This window comes from Leptodactylus fuscus, chromosome 9, assembly GCF_031893055.1.
Source record: "Leptodactylus fuscus isolate aLepFus1 chromosome 9, aLepFus1.hap2, whole genome shotgun sequence".
Lineage (NCBI taxonomy): Eukaryota > Metazoa > Chordata > Amphibia > Anura > Leptodactylidae > Leptodactylus > Leptodactylus fuscus.
Genome location: NC_134273.1, coordinates 35,056,112 through 35,069,310, shown reverse-complemented (window position 1 = coordinate 35,069,310; position 13,199 = coordinate 35,056,112). Strand labels below are relative to the sequence as shown.

At 39.9% G+C, this 13,199-nt stretch overlaps 1 protein-coding gene across 1 annotated transcript in view; it reads right to left on the bottom strand.

The window, feature by feature from the left end:
- Nucleotides 1–13,199, bottom strand: part of EFCC1 (EF-hand and coiled-coil domain containing 1) — a 68,667-nt gene that overhangs the window by 10,902 nt on the left and 44,566 nt on the right. Inside the window, exons 3-4 of the mRNA XM_075286955.1 lie at nucleotides 1,685–1,809; nucleotides 237–360 (exon numbers count right to left, since the gene is read on the bottom strand). Of these exons, the coding sequence (XP_075143056.1) occupies nucleotides 237–360; nucleotides 1,685–1,809 (249 nt within the window). The remainder of the gene's footprint in view (nucleotides 1–236; nucleotides 361–1,684; nucleotides 1,810–13,199) is intronic.

Sequence of the window (13,199 nt, the reverse complement as noted above, 5' to 3'; positions counted from 1 at the left end):
GTTAAGGCTGTATGTTGTTTTGCTCATTTTGTGCCTGAAGTCAAGGTTTATTTATTTTCCTGTTTTTTTTGCTGCACATTTTGTGTCCCTGTCTTGACAGTTTGGGTCCGCACCACTGCTTCTACTGAGCTAACTTCCCCACAATGGATAGAATGATAAATAGATATTTGTATAAACAAATGGCCAGATTATATGTATATGTACTATATTATTAACCAGCCTTGTAGTTGACATACCCACTCGTGCAGCATGAGATGCTGGTTAAAATCCCTTGCATTGCCTCTAATGAGTTCCCTGCCCACTTGTCCTCCTCTTCATCAGATGCCGCTTGTCCTTCTACGGAACGGATCTGATCTTCTGCTACAATAACATACATTAAAATATTCAAGTTATCATACATGAATTGGTACTGAGGAAAATATTATATTGTCACTATATTTCAGTATGTACGATCTATTACCATGGCATGATCAGAAGAGACTCCTTATACCAATCAGGTCACTGGGTTTTAGGAGTATGCAAGTACATGATAAGTACACAAAAAAGTTCAAAAATTGTTATGAGTAAAGAAAAAATATAATGAATAGAGATGAGCAAACACTGTTCGGATCAGCCATTCCGAACAGCATGCTCCCATAGAAATGAATGGAAGCACCTGGTACGACGACCGGCCGCCGGCAAAGTGTACGTGCCAGGTGTTTCCATTCATTTCTATTGGAGCGTGCTGTTCGGAACGGCTGATCTGAACAGTGTTCGCTCATCTCTAATAATGAACTATTTAATACTAAAAAAAATTTTAAAACTGTCAACACACTCTAAACTAAATGAGCGATTATTCTGAATTAAATACCGTTTATCTTGCAATTTAAAAACATTACGTGAAAGCATCCACACACATCCAGGTGCATCTCAATAAATTAGAATATTTTTGAAAAGTTAATGTATTTCAGTAATTAAATGTATCAAGTGAAATTCATATTTTGTAGATTCATTCAACACAAAATAATCTATATTTCTGTGAATATAGATGATTACGGTTACAGCTGATGAAAATCCAAAAGTTACTATATAAGAAAATTAGAATATTGTAAAAAAGTTGAATATTGTAGATTGAGGGTGTCATACGGTCATCTTATCATCAGAAAACACCTCCCAAGGTTTCCTAAACCTTTAAACAAATAAATGCTTGAAATAGATCACTATGTGTGTAATGAATACACAAAATATAGGAGGTTCACTTTGTAAATTGAACTACTGAAATAAATTAACTTTTCAGAGATATTTCAGTTTATTGAAATGCTCCTATATTAAGTACCTACACAATGGTAATTCAGTGTAAATATAGTATAAAAATAATCCAAAAAAACTAGTGAAAAAATGCAATCCACATAAAACAAGGCAGGAGGACCTGTCTGCCTGCGACAGTTCAGGACCAGACAGTAGAAAGCCTAATTAGCATAGTGGGTGCTGAACCTATTAGTACCGATTGCTCAGGAAAGGTGGGGGCTACAGAAAAAATTCCAACTGTGCCAGAGTCAATGAAGCAGCGCCTACTGAAGGATGGGAAGAGTTAGACTTGATGGAGGCGGTGAAAGGTACTTTTAAATCAAATGCCACTACAAGTTACCAGTTCACAAATTTGTTATCTTTGTGTGAAAATTTCAATTGTGGAAGTGCAACATACCATTATGACCGGCAGGTATATCTTCAGTAAGTGAGCTGTATTCAGTTTTGGCAAGTGAATGATTCGGCTTCAGGGTCAGGACTTTTTGCTCTGGATTTGTCAGGTTAATCGTGTTTTCTTCTGACCTGGAATAAGATATACATGTAAGAAGCCAATGACAATATAATATGGCATGCATTGTTGTATGTGCTGTAGATCCTGTAGATTGGCCACTACTATTCCACAAGCAATTCTTGGCAAAAAGTGAAAAATGGAGAAGATGAATGATTATAAAGTAGCCCATAAACATTGTCAGGTGAATCCACTGACTTCAGAGAGTTTGCCCAACCATCTAATGTTTATGGGTTCTCCCGACCCTCCTTCGTTGGTAGATTTGCGGACAGTAGGATTTCAATTTTGTTCATGGAAGGAAAGCCTAGATGGCTATGGACTATAATCGCTGCCCATGTGGCTGCCAGAAAAAAACTGAGCGAAGACAAGGTGGAATGGCAACTTCCTAATGCTGCCGCTTCCTTGTCAGACCGTGGCCTCCTACAAGTGCACCTACAAATAAGGAAGCAACTCATTATTCTACAAACACCAACATTTACAAGGCCAGCAGACAGGACTCCAACAAAAAGTTCACAACTTGGCCACATTTCAATGATGTGACAACACAATACTGAATATGCATTGCTACAAAGGACTCGAGCGCACATCATGGGGGAGGCTTTGAGAGAAAATGTCTAATCTAAAAGCTGCTGCCAGTTTGTAAAAAAAAACAGCCAAAATCGGACATAAATCCCTGCATCTGGAGAGGCCTTCTCGGACCAACAAGAGAAATGTATATTTGCTTTGGTAGAGAGAATATAATATTGTGCCGGAAACAAATGATTCCTTTCATTTATCATATTCATTAACATGACACCTGTTCAACATTTTCTCTGGATGTAACAAGGTGCGAGAGCTGCCAAATGTCATCATCACAAGACAACACAAGTTCTTGGAAAGGTGAAGGAACATCTGGAACTACAAGAGACCTATCACCTATACATGGTGGGGGCTGTCATGTACCCTAAAGCAATATTCTATGGAGGAAAGACCGTGAGTTTGCCGAATTGCAAGGAAGCCATGTGCTGGACAACGTATTGATGTATTTACTGTACGTTCTATGGCGATGTAGATGACTTAGACGGTGGAGTTGTGTTTGCTTTAGGCAAAGATCATGGCAAACAGTAAAGGAACTGCTGAGGAACTAAAGAATGGATTCTGTCTTGTAGGATGGGGGTTGTAGGATGAGGATAGGTTTCTATGGCGATCTTTAAACAGAACTCATTCATCTCACTTCTTTTATGTTCATGAAAATAGTGGCTGACTCTGTAGGAATCTGCCTTGGAAATCAATGTGTGCGAAAATTCAGAGTGATAATAGAGCTGTAATTGGATTTAGGGCAGAAATAATAGCCTTGGTTATGCCATTTCACAGAATGGACCCAATGTTTATATCCATTATTATGTGGGGGGGTTTTCAGGAAGGAAATAAAGTCTAAAGTTTATTTTTATAAAATTTTACTAATAAACTTGGCTGTAGAAACAATGAAATTGAGCAATGTCAGAATTTGCCCAATGGTAGGCTTTTCTTCCACTAGAACAATTTTTTTTCCCACATGTTGGGTATTTATACTGTACTTTGCTAAATTTTAGGCAGATGTGGGAAAATGGTGCAAAGTGAGAATGTTTGCAAAAATAAATTTAATTTAATTTACAAAATATAGTGAATGAGCAAAGGAGAAGTCTGACGATGTCCCTATGTAGCGAAACAGCTAAAAATCATACAGTGTCAATGCACATGGTGCTTGAGGTCAAGAATTACTGTAGCGGCTGACAGGCACTATATGGTGTTTTAACCAATTTATTTAGTATTGTTTCTAATGCACTATGAGTATTCAGCTGTAGACATTCTTGTATCTCCATGTATGCCTGCAGCATGTGTGGGCTCTTTCCAACACAACCATGCAGAAAGCGTATAGAACACATCATGACTTGACATGTTTGACCTTACAACCCTGTTTGTATTTGCTCTCAAAAGAATTTTAAGCAACATTTCAATAGGTGAATTTCCCATTCTCAGTATTCTCCACCCCATTAGATTTCTTCGACAGGACAATTGGGGTTACTGAAGCACACACCGATGCTGAAACCTCTTCAGCTTTCATATCTGAACACAAATGTGCATATTACAAAGGATCCTGACATGTACAGAGATACCATTGGAAACATATATTTCATGTAACCAGCTTATGGGTAACTGATATGTATAACTAGTCATCTGCATGTTCCACACTTAGACGATGACCCTTGACACCATGATTACAATGACACTGACTAAACTCAAAATTGGGGTCAAAGGGTAATTCACAAGGGACTAAAACTGTGGATTTTTTTCAGTAGTTAATCTGCGTGACAGCAATGGCAAAACATAAAGCCATGCCCGTACACCACATGGAACTTCTGGTCTTCAAACAAAGCTTCTGCAGGAAGGATATCCCTGGTGAAAGCCCTGCAAAGGGTGGCAGATATAAGATGGCAGAGGAAACAGTGTACATTTATGAAATAAAACTAAAGAGGGTTGGGCAGCAAGGTGGCTCAGTGGTTAGCACCGCAGCACTGGAGTCCTGGATTCAAATCCTGCCAAGGACAACATCTGCAAGGAGTTTGTATATTGTCCCCGTGTTTGCATGGGTTTTCTCCCATACTCCAAAGACATACTGATGTGTGTGTGTGTGTGTGTGTGTGTGTGGGGGGGGGGGGGGGGGGGGGCTGAAGAAGGTTGAATGACAGTCAGAAATGAAACTGCTAAAATATAGAAAAAAGGTCCAATTTTAGAATAATAGCAGGACATGCAAGAAAACTGGTTCTCAACAAAATCCACATAGGAGCATGTAAAGCATTTTTCATCTATATTCTGGCCACAAGTGGTGACTACTTTACCTGTCCTCAGTCTGAGCCTCTTGGAGGATGATGAAATTATTTTACCACCCTGACTGAAAAGTCTCTGCACTTGCTGCTTTCTTCAGTTTTATTAATCTGAATGGGGTTATGTTAGAAGATAGCTCATTGATTTCTGAAAGCCCTAGTCCTATGAATGGGACAGTCGCAAAAAAATTATACAACAAATCTGCTGCATGTAAAGTTATAAATAGTTCCCAATTGCTGATGACAACAAAGAGCCCAATTTACAAGAACTATGGATGGAGCAGATATGGAGGACGCATGAGGGGGCAATACAGCGACCAGAGGAGAGAAAAAAAATGGCACTGTTATAATGTGTATAGATAATGCAACGTTTCGGTCAGCAGACCTTCATCCAGCTAGATCTATCCACTGGACTACACGAGAGAAAAAAGGCGTTGGTGTTTTTTTCTCTCCTGCAGTCTAGTGGATAGATCTAGCCGGATGAAGGTCTTCTGACTGAAACGTTGCAATTCTTTGATCTACAGTTCCAGTCTACCATATACTATGTAACATGGTGTTATTTATGAATTTAAACCACCTTTTTGTCACTACCACCCCCAGTCAGGCTGTATAATCAACATCAGACTAAGTGTAGATCACTCCGCACTGAGAACTAATTGATCCTGAAGTCTTTCTTTTCTTTTTAGTTGCTATGACTCCTAGTATCTTTTCTATCTGCTATTCTGAGCTTGTATGTGTTCTTTTCTTGTAATATATTACTGTATTATCCATACTGCTGTAACACACTGAATTTCCCCATGGTGGGACTATTAAAGGATTATCTTATCTTATTTTATCTTATCTTATATCAATGGAGCTTTGGTTTGCACATGCACACTAACATTTCATTCAAATCCATAGAACTGCCAGAGATAGCTTGCTTTCCCTTGGCAGTCCCATAGACATGAACTGAGCAACAGTGTGCATGTGTAACCCTCTGCTCCATACTGAGCATATAGGATCCCCCATTCTCATGATCGGTGGGTGTCCCAGCAGTGGGACCTCCACCGATCAGACAGTTATCACCTATCCTGTGGACAGGGTATAACTTGTAATTACTAAGACACCCTTTTAAGATCCAAAGCTTCGTGCCCAAGTCTGCGAAAATGATGTTATCCAGATAACCAGATTTTCAATATCAAATCAAACCTCTAAATGTTTAGAATAATTATGTGTAACCTGAAGCCATTGTTACACCGCGTGCATGACAACTCATTTCACTGACCAATTTAGCAAATCCATATTACTGCCAGCAATAGGTTGCTGTGACAAATCCAGATGAAATTATATTTGCCTTTGATGCTATATTAGATCAGAAACTAATAAGAGATCTGCTGCAGAGAACAAGAAAAGATCTCATTGCGGATATACTGCTGTTGTGTGTACACAGTCCTGCTGATGTCATTGAAGTAAAGTGTTCTTGTGTATGCATTGTATTACCGCTCACAGTGGGCTCCTGAATCAGAATTTATTCCTCCACAAAAGCAAACAAATCAACCTGAAAAACACCTTTTAATGCAAAGCAAAAATCATTACAAATCCAGCCCCGTAGTTCTACTTTGTGGCAACAATTTAAAACACTGATTAAGGAATTGTCCTAAATTTAAAAAAAAATTATCAGCTTTTTTTCTCTTTGGGATGAAATGACAAAATAAATGAGCTTTGTGTCACCATATACTGAGATCCATAATTTATTTTTCCAGACCCCAGGGTATAATAAGCAGAGGCCCAGGTGAAGTTATTAAACATACAAGTGGTACTCACCTCCCCTGGGCTCTGGCGTGGGTCTTTGGGTCTCTTCCGGCCTGCTGAATGACCTCAGAGGATCTCTGAAGCCTGTGATTGGTCCTCAGCGGTCACGTGGCTTATCCCAGCATCATTATGGTGCTTGATCACCTCCCCTGGCCTCCTCTCATTATATTCTGGGGTCTGAAGAGACCCCAGAGTATAATATTAGCTGCTCTGATTTGGACTTGTTCAGTCTGAAAGAAATTGCCATGCGAGCCTTGTTAGATTTGTCTTGCATGGTTCGCCCATCAAATACTGTCAATACCACCCACGCTGGGGAACTCATCCATAGAGTGGCGGCAGCTGGGTTGCACAGTGCAGCAACAGTCAGGGTAAAGAAAGGAGGATACCATGCTGGACTATATTAAGTATCTCATAGGTCTGCCCACAAGGAAATTTTCCTGGTGGTATACAATGCCAATCCGGCCTGGATTGTGGGTGCGCAAGTGGTTGCTTTGTTAGCATTTTGCACCTGTGCTATTTTATCCTATAGTACATGGGACTGCCTGTATCCTGCAGAGAGCTATGTTTCATCTGGTATCAGGTAAGTGTGTAGTTTTTTTCAATTATGTTTTTATATGATGTCCTTTTTTACATGTATAAAAATTGTAACAAAAAACAATAGTGCTCTATCAAAAAAACATCAAAGGATTATATTGGAATGTTATACTTGCAGAAAGTTGGTGCATAAGGCTTTCAAGATTTTCCTAGAAGAAATCTGGCCATCATATCCCACTTATATCTCATTTATGCTACCATATGAAATGTCCATATGTGTAACAGACTTACCTCCCTGCAAAATCATTGCAAGTATAGGTTTTCAGGGTTCTGAATCCCATAAACCACCAATAGAGATCATGAGATTCAAGGGGATTCCAGAGAAAGTGGAAAAATAAAGTAGGTGGATATAATTATTAAAATATAAATTTACTTGTGTCAGGATACAGCTCACAGTAGAAGTGTGTAGAGAGGAGAAGAGGGAGCTGAGTGAGAGAGGGGAAACACAGACAAATACAGAAGCTGCTGCAGATAAGAGTAAGTTTGGTATCTCACTTGAAGTGCTTTATTCACATAAATACACATCAACATTACAGGGAACCTTTCACAATAATAATGTCCAATTTGCAGGAAGCATGTTACAGAACAGGAGAAGCTGAGCAGATGGACATATAATATTGCTAGATATGTTCCAGTCTAACTTGAGAATACTTTATTCATATAAAGCACTTTCTGGAGTTAGGAGTCCAGTGGGAGATCCTACTTAGTGATTGACAGCCTTCCTTGTATAAGTATGCCTATAGATATACACTCACCGGCCACTTTATTAGGTACACCTGTCCAACTGCTCGTTAACACTTAATTTCTAATCAGTCAATCACATGGCGGCAACTCAGTGCATTTAGGCATGTAGACATGGTCAAGACAATCTCCTGCAGTTCAAACCGAGCATCAGTATGGGGAAGAAAGGTGATTTGAGTGCCTTTGAACGTGGCATGGTTGTTGGTGCCAGAAGGGCTGGTCTGAGTATTTCAGAAACTGCTGATCTACTGGGATTTTCACGCACAACCATCTCTAGGGTTTACAGAGAATGGTCCGAAAAAGAAAAAACATCCAGTGAGCGGCAGTTCTGTGGGCGGAAATGCGTTGTTGATGCCAGAGGTCAGAGGAGAATGGCCAGACTGGTTCGAGCTGATAGAAAGGCAACAGTGACTCAAATAGCCACCCGTTACAACCAAGGTAGCCAGAAGAGCATCTCTGAACGCACAGTACGTCGAACTTTGAGGCAGATGGGCTACAGCAGCAGAAGACCACACCGGGTGCCACTCCTTTCAGCTAAAAACAGGAAACTGAGGCTACAATTTGCACAAGCTCATCGAAATTGGACAATTGAAGATTGGAAAAACGTTGCCTGGTCTGATGAGTCTCGACTTCTGCTGCGACATTCGGATGGTAGGGTCAGAATTTGGCGTCAACAACATGAAAGCATGGATCCATCCTGCCTTGTATCAACGGTTCAGGCTGGTGGTGGTGGTGTCATGGTGTGGGGAATATTTTCTTGGCACTCTTTGGGCCCCTTGGTACCAATTGAGCATCGTTGCAACGCCAAAGCCTACCTGAGTATTGTTGCTGACCATGTCCATCCCTTTATGACCACAATGTACCCAACATCTGATGGCTACTTTCAGCAGGATAATGCGCCATGTCATAAAGCTGGAATCATCTCAGACTGGTTTCTTGAACATGACAATGAGTTCACTGTACTCCAATGGCCTCCACAGTCACCAGATCTCAATCCAATAGAGCATCTTTGGGATGTGGTGGAACGGGAGATTCGCATCATGGATGTGCAGCCGACAAATCTGCGGCAACTGTGTGATGCCATCATGTCAATATGGACCAAAATCTCTGAGGAATGCTTCCAGCACCTTGTTGAATCTATGCCACGAAGAATTGAGGCAGTTCTGAAGGCAAAAGGGGGTCCAACCCGTTACTAGCATGGTGTACCTAATAAAGTGGCCGGTGAGTGTAGTTGTTAATCACAAGCAGGACCGCCCACTGGACTCCAAAGGCAACCTATACATCAACCTGCTCTGCTCCTCTTGCTCTATAACATGTTATGTGCAGTCAGAAATGAACAGTTTCCCCTTTATATATCACCCTGTATGGGCATACTACATCAAGAATGAACTGAACTGTAATAGCCTGCATTTTCAGTTGCAAGATATCACAGTGTTTGATAAAGCAATGGCATACATTGCGTCAACATGTATTTGAACATAAAAGATTCATCATGCTGTAGACACTGAGCTTCCATACTGGTATGTTCAAGTAATGATATGTGCGTAACAGAGTAGGTAATGGACGCGCTTGCGCAGAATTGTCTAGCACTATTACATGCACTTGGTTATTGGGGTCATTGCTCCTAATTTACTGATCAACTTATTTTAATTAATAGTCACAAAAATGACTTGGCACAGAATACATTCTTTTGCATTTACACTAGGGTCACACTAGTGTTCAGGTTTCCGTTCTTTGGATCCACTTGGGACCCGAAAAACAGAAACCCTATTCACTTAAGATGCGGTTTCCAGAAATAGACTATAATGGGGTCTGTTGAGTTTCCACCAGGACTTTTTTCTCTGCATTTCTTAAGCGGAATGGGGGACCAAGTCCCTGAATGGCTACACAACACTAGTGTAGCCTTGGGCGTTTGCATTTCATATATAATTTATCAAATGAATTATTATAGATGTACATTTTCATTTCTTTAAATATACTTCCATTATGCCAAGCTTTATGACTAGATAATAATAATAAATTAATAATAATAAATTTTATTTATATAGCGCCAACATATTCCGCAGCGCTGTATAGGCACTTGTGTTATTCCTCCTCTTATATTGTCTTCTTTGGAATAACTAACAATCCGCTATATAGTCAAGAATAGACTTGAAATGATATTTCTGGCTTCCTGTAGCGCCCAAGGATAGGCTTAGCATTAAAATCACTGACACTGGCACCTGTCAAGGTGTGGGAAATATTAGCCAGCAGGTGAACTGTCAATTCTTCAAGTTGACGTATTGGAAGCAGGAAAAATGGGCAAGCATAAGGATCTGAGTAACTTTCCTCCCACGCTCTAGTCCAGTGCTGTGGACATTGGAACTAAGCCAGACAAACGTTCAGAATATTATTCACAACACTTTTTTTTAAAGACGATTCCACACAATTGAACCCTAGAAATTGTTCCGTGTACTGAAGCATTAACCTTTGTGATATGACTAACACTGCCATCTAAGAATCCAGGCGTGAAACTCCAGCCGTGCTTCCACATCATGAAAACTCATTTTACATGTAAACACAATCAAGGGGATTTTGCATAGCATTGAAAATTCATATACAGTCCTATGAAAAAGTTTGGGCACCCCTATTAATCTTAATCATTTTTAGTTCTAAATATTTTGGTATTTGCAACAGCCATTTCAGTTTGATATATCTAATAACTGATGGACACAGTAATATTTCAGGATTGAAATGAGGTTTATTGTACTAACAGAAAATGCGCAATATGCATTAAACCAAAATTTGACCGGTGCAAAAGTATGGGCACCTCAACAGAAAAGTGACATTAATATTTAGTACATCCTCCTTTTGCAAAGATAACAGCCTCTAGTCGCTTCCTGTAGCTTTTAATCAGTTCCTGGATCCTGGATAAAGGTATTTTGGACAAACAATTCAAGTTCAGTTAAGTTAGATGGTCGCCGAGCATGGACAGCCCGCTTCAAATCATCCCACAGATGTTCAATGATATTCAGGTCTGGGGACTGGGATGGCCATTCCAGAACATTGTAATTGTTCCTCTGCATGAATGCCTGAGGATTTGGAGCGGTGTTTTGGATCATTGTCTTGCTGAAATATCCATCCCCGGCGTAACTTCAACTTCGTCACTGATTCTTGAACATTATTCTCAAGAATCTGCTGATACTGAGTGGAATCCATGCGACCCTCAACTTTAACAAGATTCCCGATGCCAGCATTGGCCACACAGCCCCAAAGCATGATGGAACCTCCACCAAATTTTACAGTGGGTAGCATGTGTTTTTCTTGGAATGCTGTTTCTTTTTGGACGCCATGCATAACGCCTTTTTTTATAACCAAACAACTCAATTTTTGTTTCCAAAATGAAGCTGCCTTGTCCAAATGTGCTTTTTCATACCTCAGGCAACTCTATTTGTGGCGTATGTGCAGAAACGGCTTCTTTCTCATCACTCTCCCATACAGCTTCTATTTGTGCAAAGTGCGCTGTATAGTTGACCGATGCACAGTGACACCATCTGCAGCAAGATGATGCTGCAGCTCTTTGGAGGTGGTCTGTGGATTGTCCTTGACTGTTCTCACCATTCTTCTTCTCTGCCTTTCTGATATTTTTCTTGGCCTGCCACTTCTGGGCTTAACAAGAACTGTCCCTGTGGTCTTCCATTTCCTTACTATGTTCCTCACAGTGGAAACTGACAGGTTAAATCTCTGAGACAGCTTTTTGTATCCTTCCGCTGAACAACTATGTTGAACAATCTTTGTTTTCAGATCATTTGAGAGTTGTTTTGAGTAGCCCATGATGCCACTCTTCAGAGGAGATTCAAATAGTAGAACAACTTGCAATTGGCCACCTTAAATACCTTTTCTCATGATTGGATACACCTGGCTATGAAGTTCAAAGCTCACTGAGGTTACAAAACCAATTTTGTGCTTCAGTAAGTCAGTAAAAAGTAGTTAGGAGTATTCAAATCAATAAAATGATAAGGGTGCCCATACTTTTGCACCGGTCAAATGTTGGTTTAATGCATATTGCGCATTTTCTGTTAGTACAATAAACCTCATTTCAATCCTGAAATATTACTGTGTCCATCAGTTATTAGATATATCAAACTGAAATGGCTGTTGCAAACACCAAAATATTTAGAACTAAAAATGATTAAGATTAATAGGGGTGCCCAAACTTTTTCATAGGACTGTAAGACATAAAAATATGTCAAAACAAGTATAAATATATTAGAAATTAATATTGTACAAGGCCATAATAAAATGCAGAGATGTTGTTACAATGGTTACAGAGAGTCATGGACATGAAATATGCTTATGTGAATAAACTGTGTAAGACTAAATAGGTTGTCCATGATGCGGAATCACAGAACAAGCTACCTGGATTCTTAGACTGCAGTGTTTGGCATAATCTTAAGGGTAATGCCTCATTACATTGCTGTAAGGATGACTTTTTTACATGCTGTAAACACCTTTAGGGCGCGGCCCCATGGGACGAAACACTGCGATTTGCTGACGACGGAAACATCGCAGGAAAAATCGTGGTATTTTACAGTAAGGGCAAAGTGGACGGGATTCTAGAAAATCCCATGCCCACTTTGTGATAAAAACCGCCGTGCAGATACGCCACGATTTCCAGAACCGGTGCAGTTTTGGAAATCACAGCATGTCAATTATACCAAAGGAAACGCCAGCGGTTTCCCCATAGATATAATTGTAACAGAAAGTCCGCAGAGGAAAACGTATTGCATGGGGCCTTAGCGTACACTTTCCATATAGATTATGTCATATATAATTTATGACTTCAGGTTTACATAAACAGACAGAATTTTGCCTCACATTTTCTTTAACCCCTGGGTGTTTTTGTCCTTAGCTTGCAAAATAGCAAACTTTATTATCTGGATAAATGTGACATTTGACCTTTTGCTTATACTTATGCATTCAGTAATTATGTTCTCAATGGCGGTTTCAGATTCTGCTGGTAATATGACCCCATGATAAATTAATTTGCCTGGAGTTTTTAATGTCAACCAATTAACCAATTAAGGATACGGAGAGCAGTGATTAATGGAACACATTAATCACTGTAGCTGAGAGGCATTCATTATACTAAGGCCGGAACATGCAGTTCGTGGATTCTTGTGAAGTTACTCTATAAAGTTTACCTCTCATATATGTCAACTTAGTACGCGCGCTATAAAATTGATTCTGTGACAACTCTAATAAGTAATACATATAAGTGGGTTCCACTTTCCCAGACCTGGACTTCTACCAACTTATGGGCTGCCTGCACTTCAGATTCAATGAAATGATCAATGAAAGGTGGTCCCTTCATTTATTAGCCACTCCCCCCACCCGTATCCTGCATCAATCACTTAATCCCAATCCCCAAATCTGTGTTCAGTGAAGACAAGTTA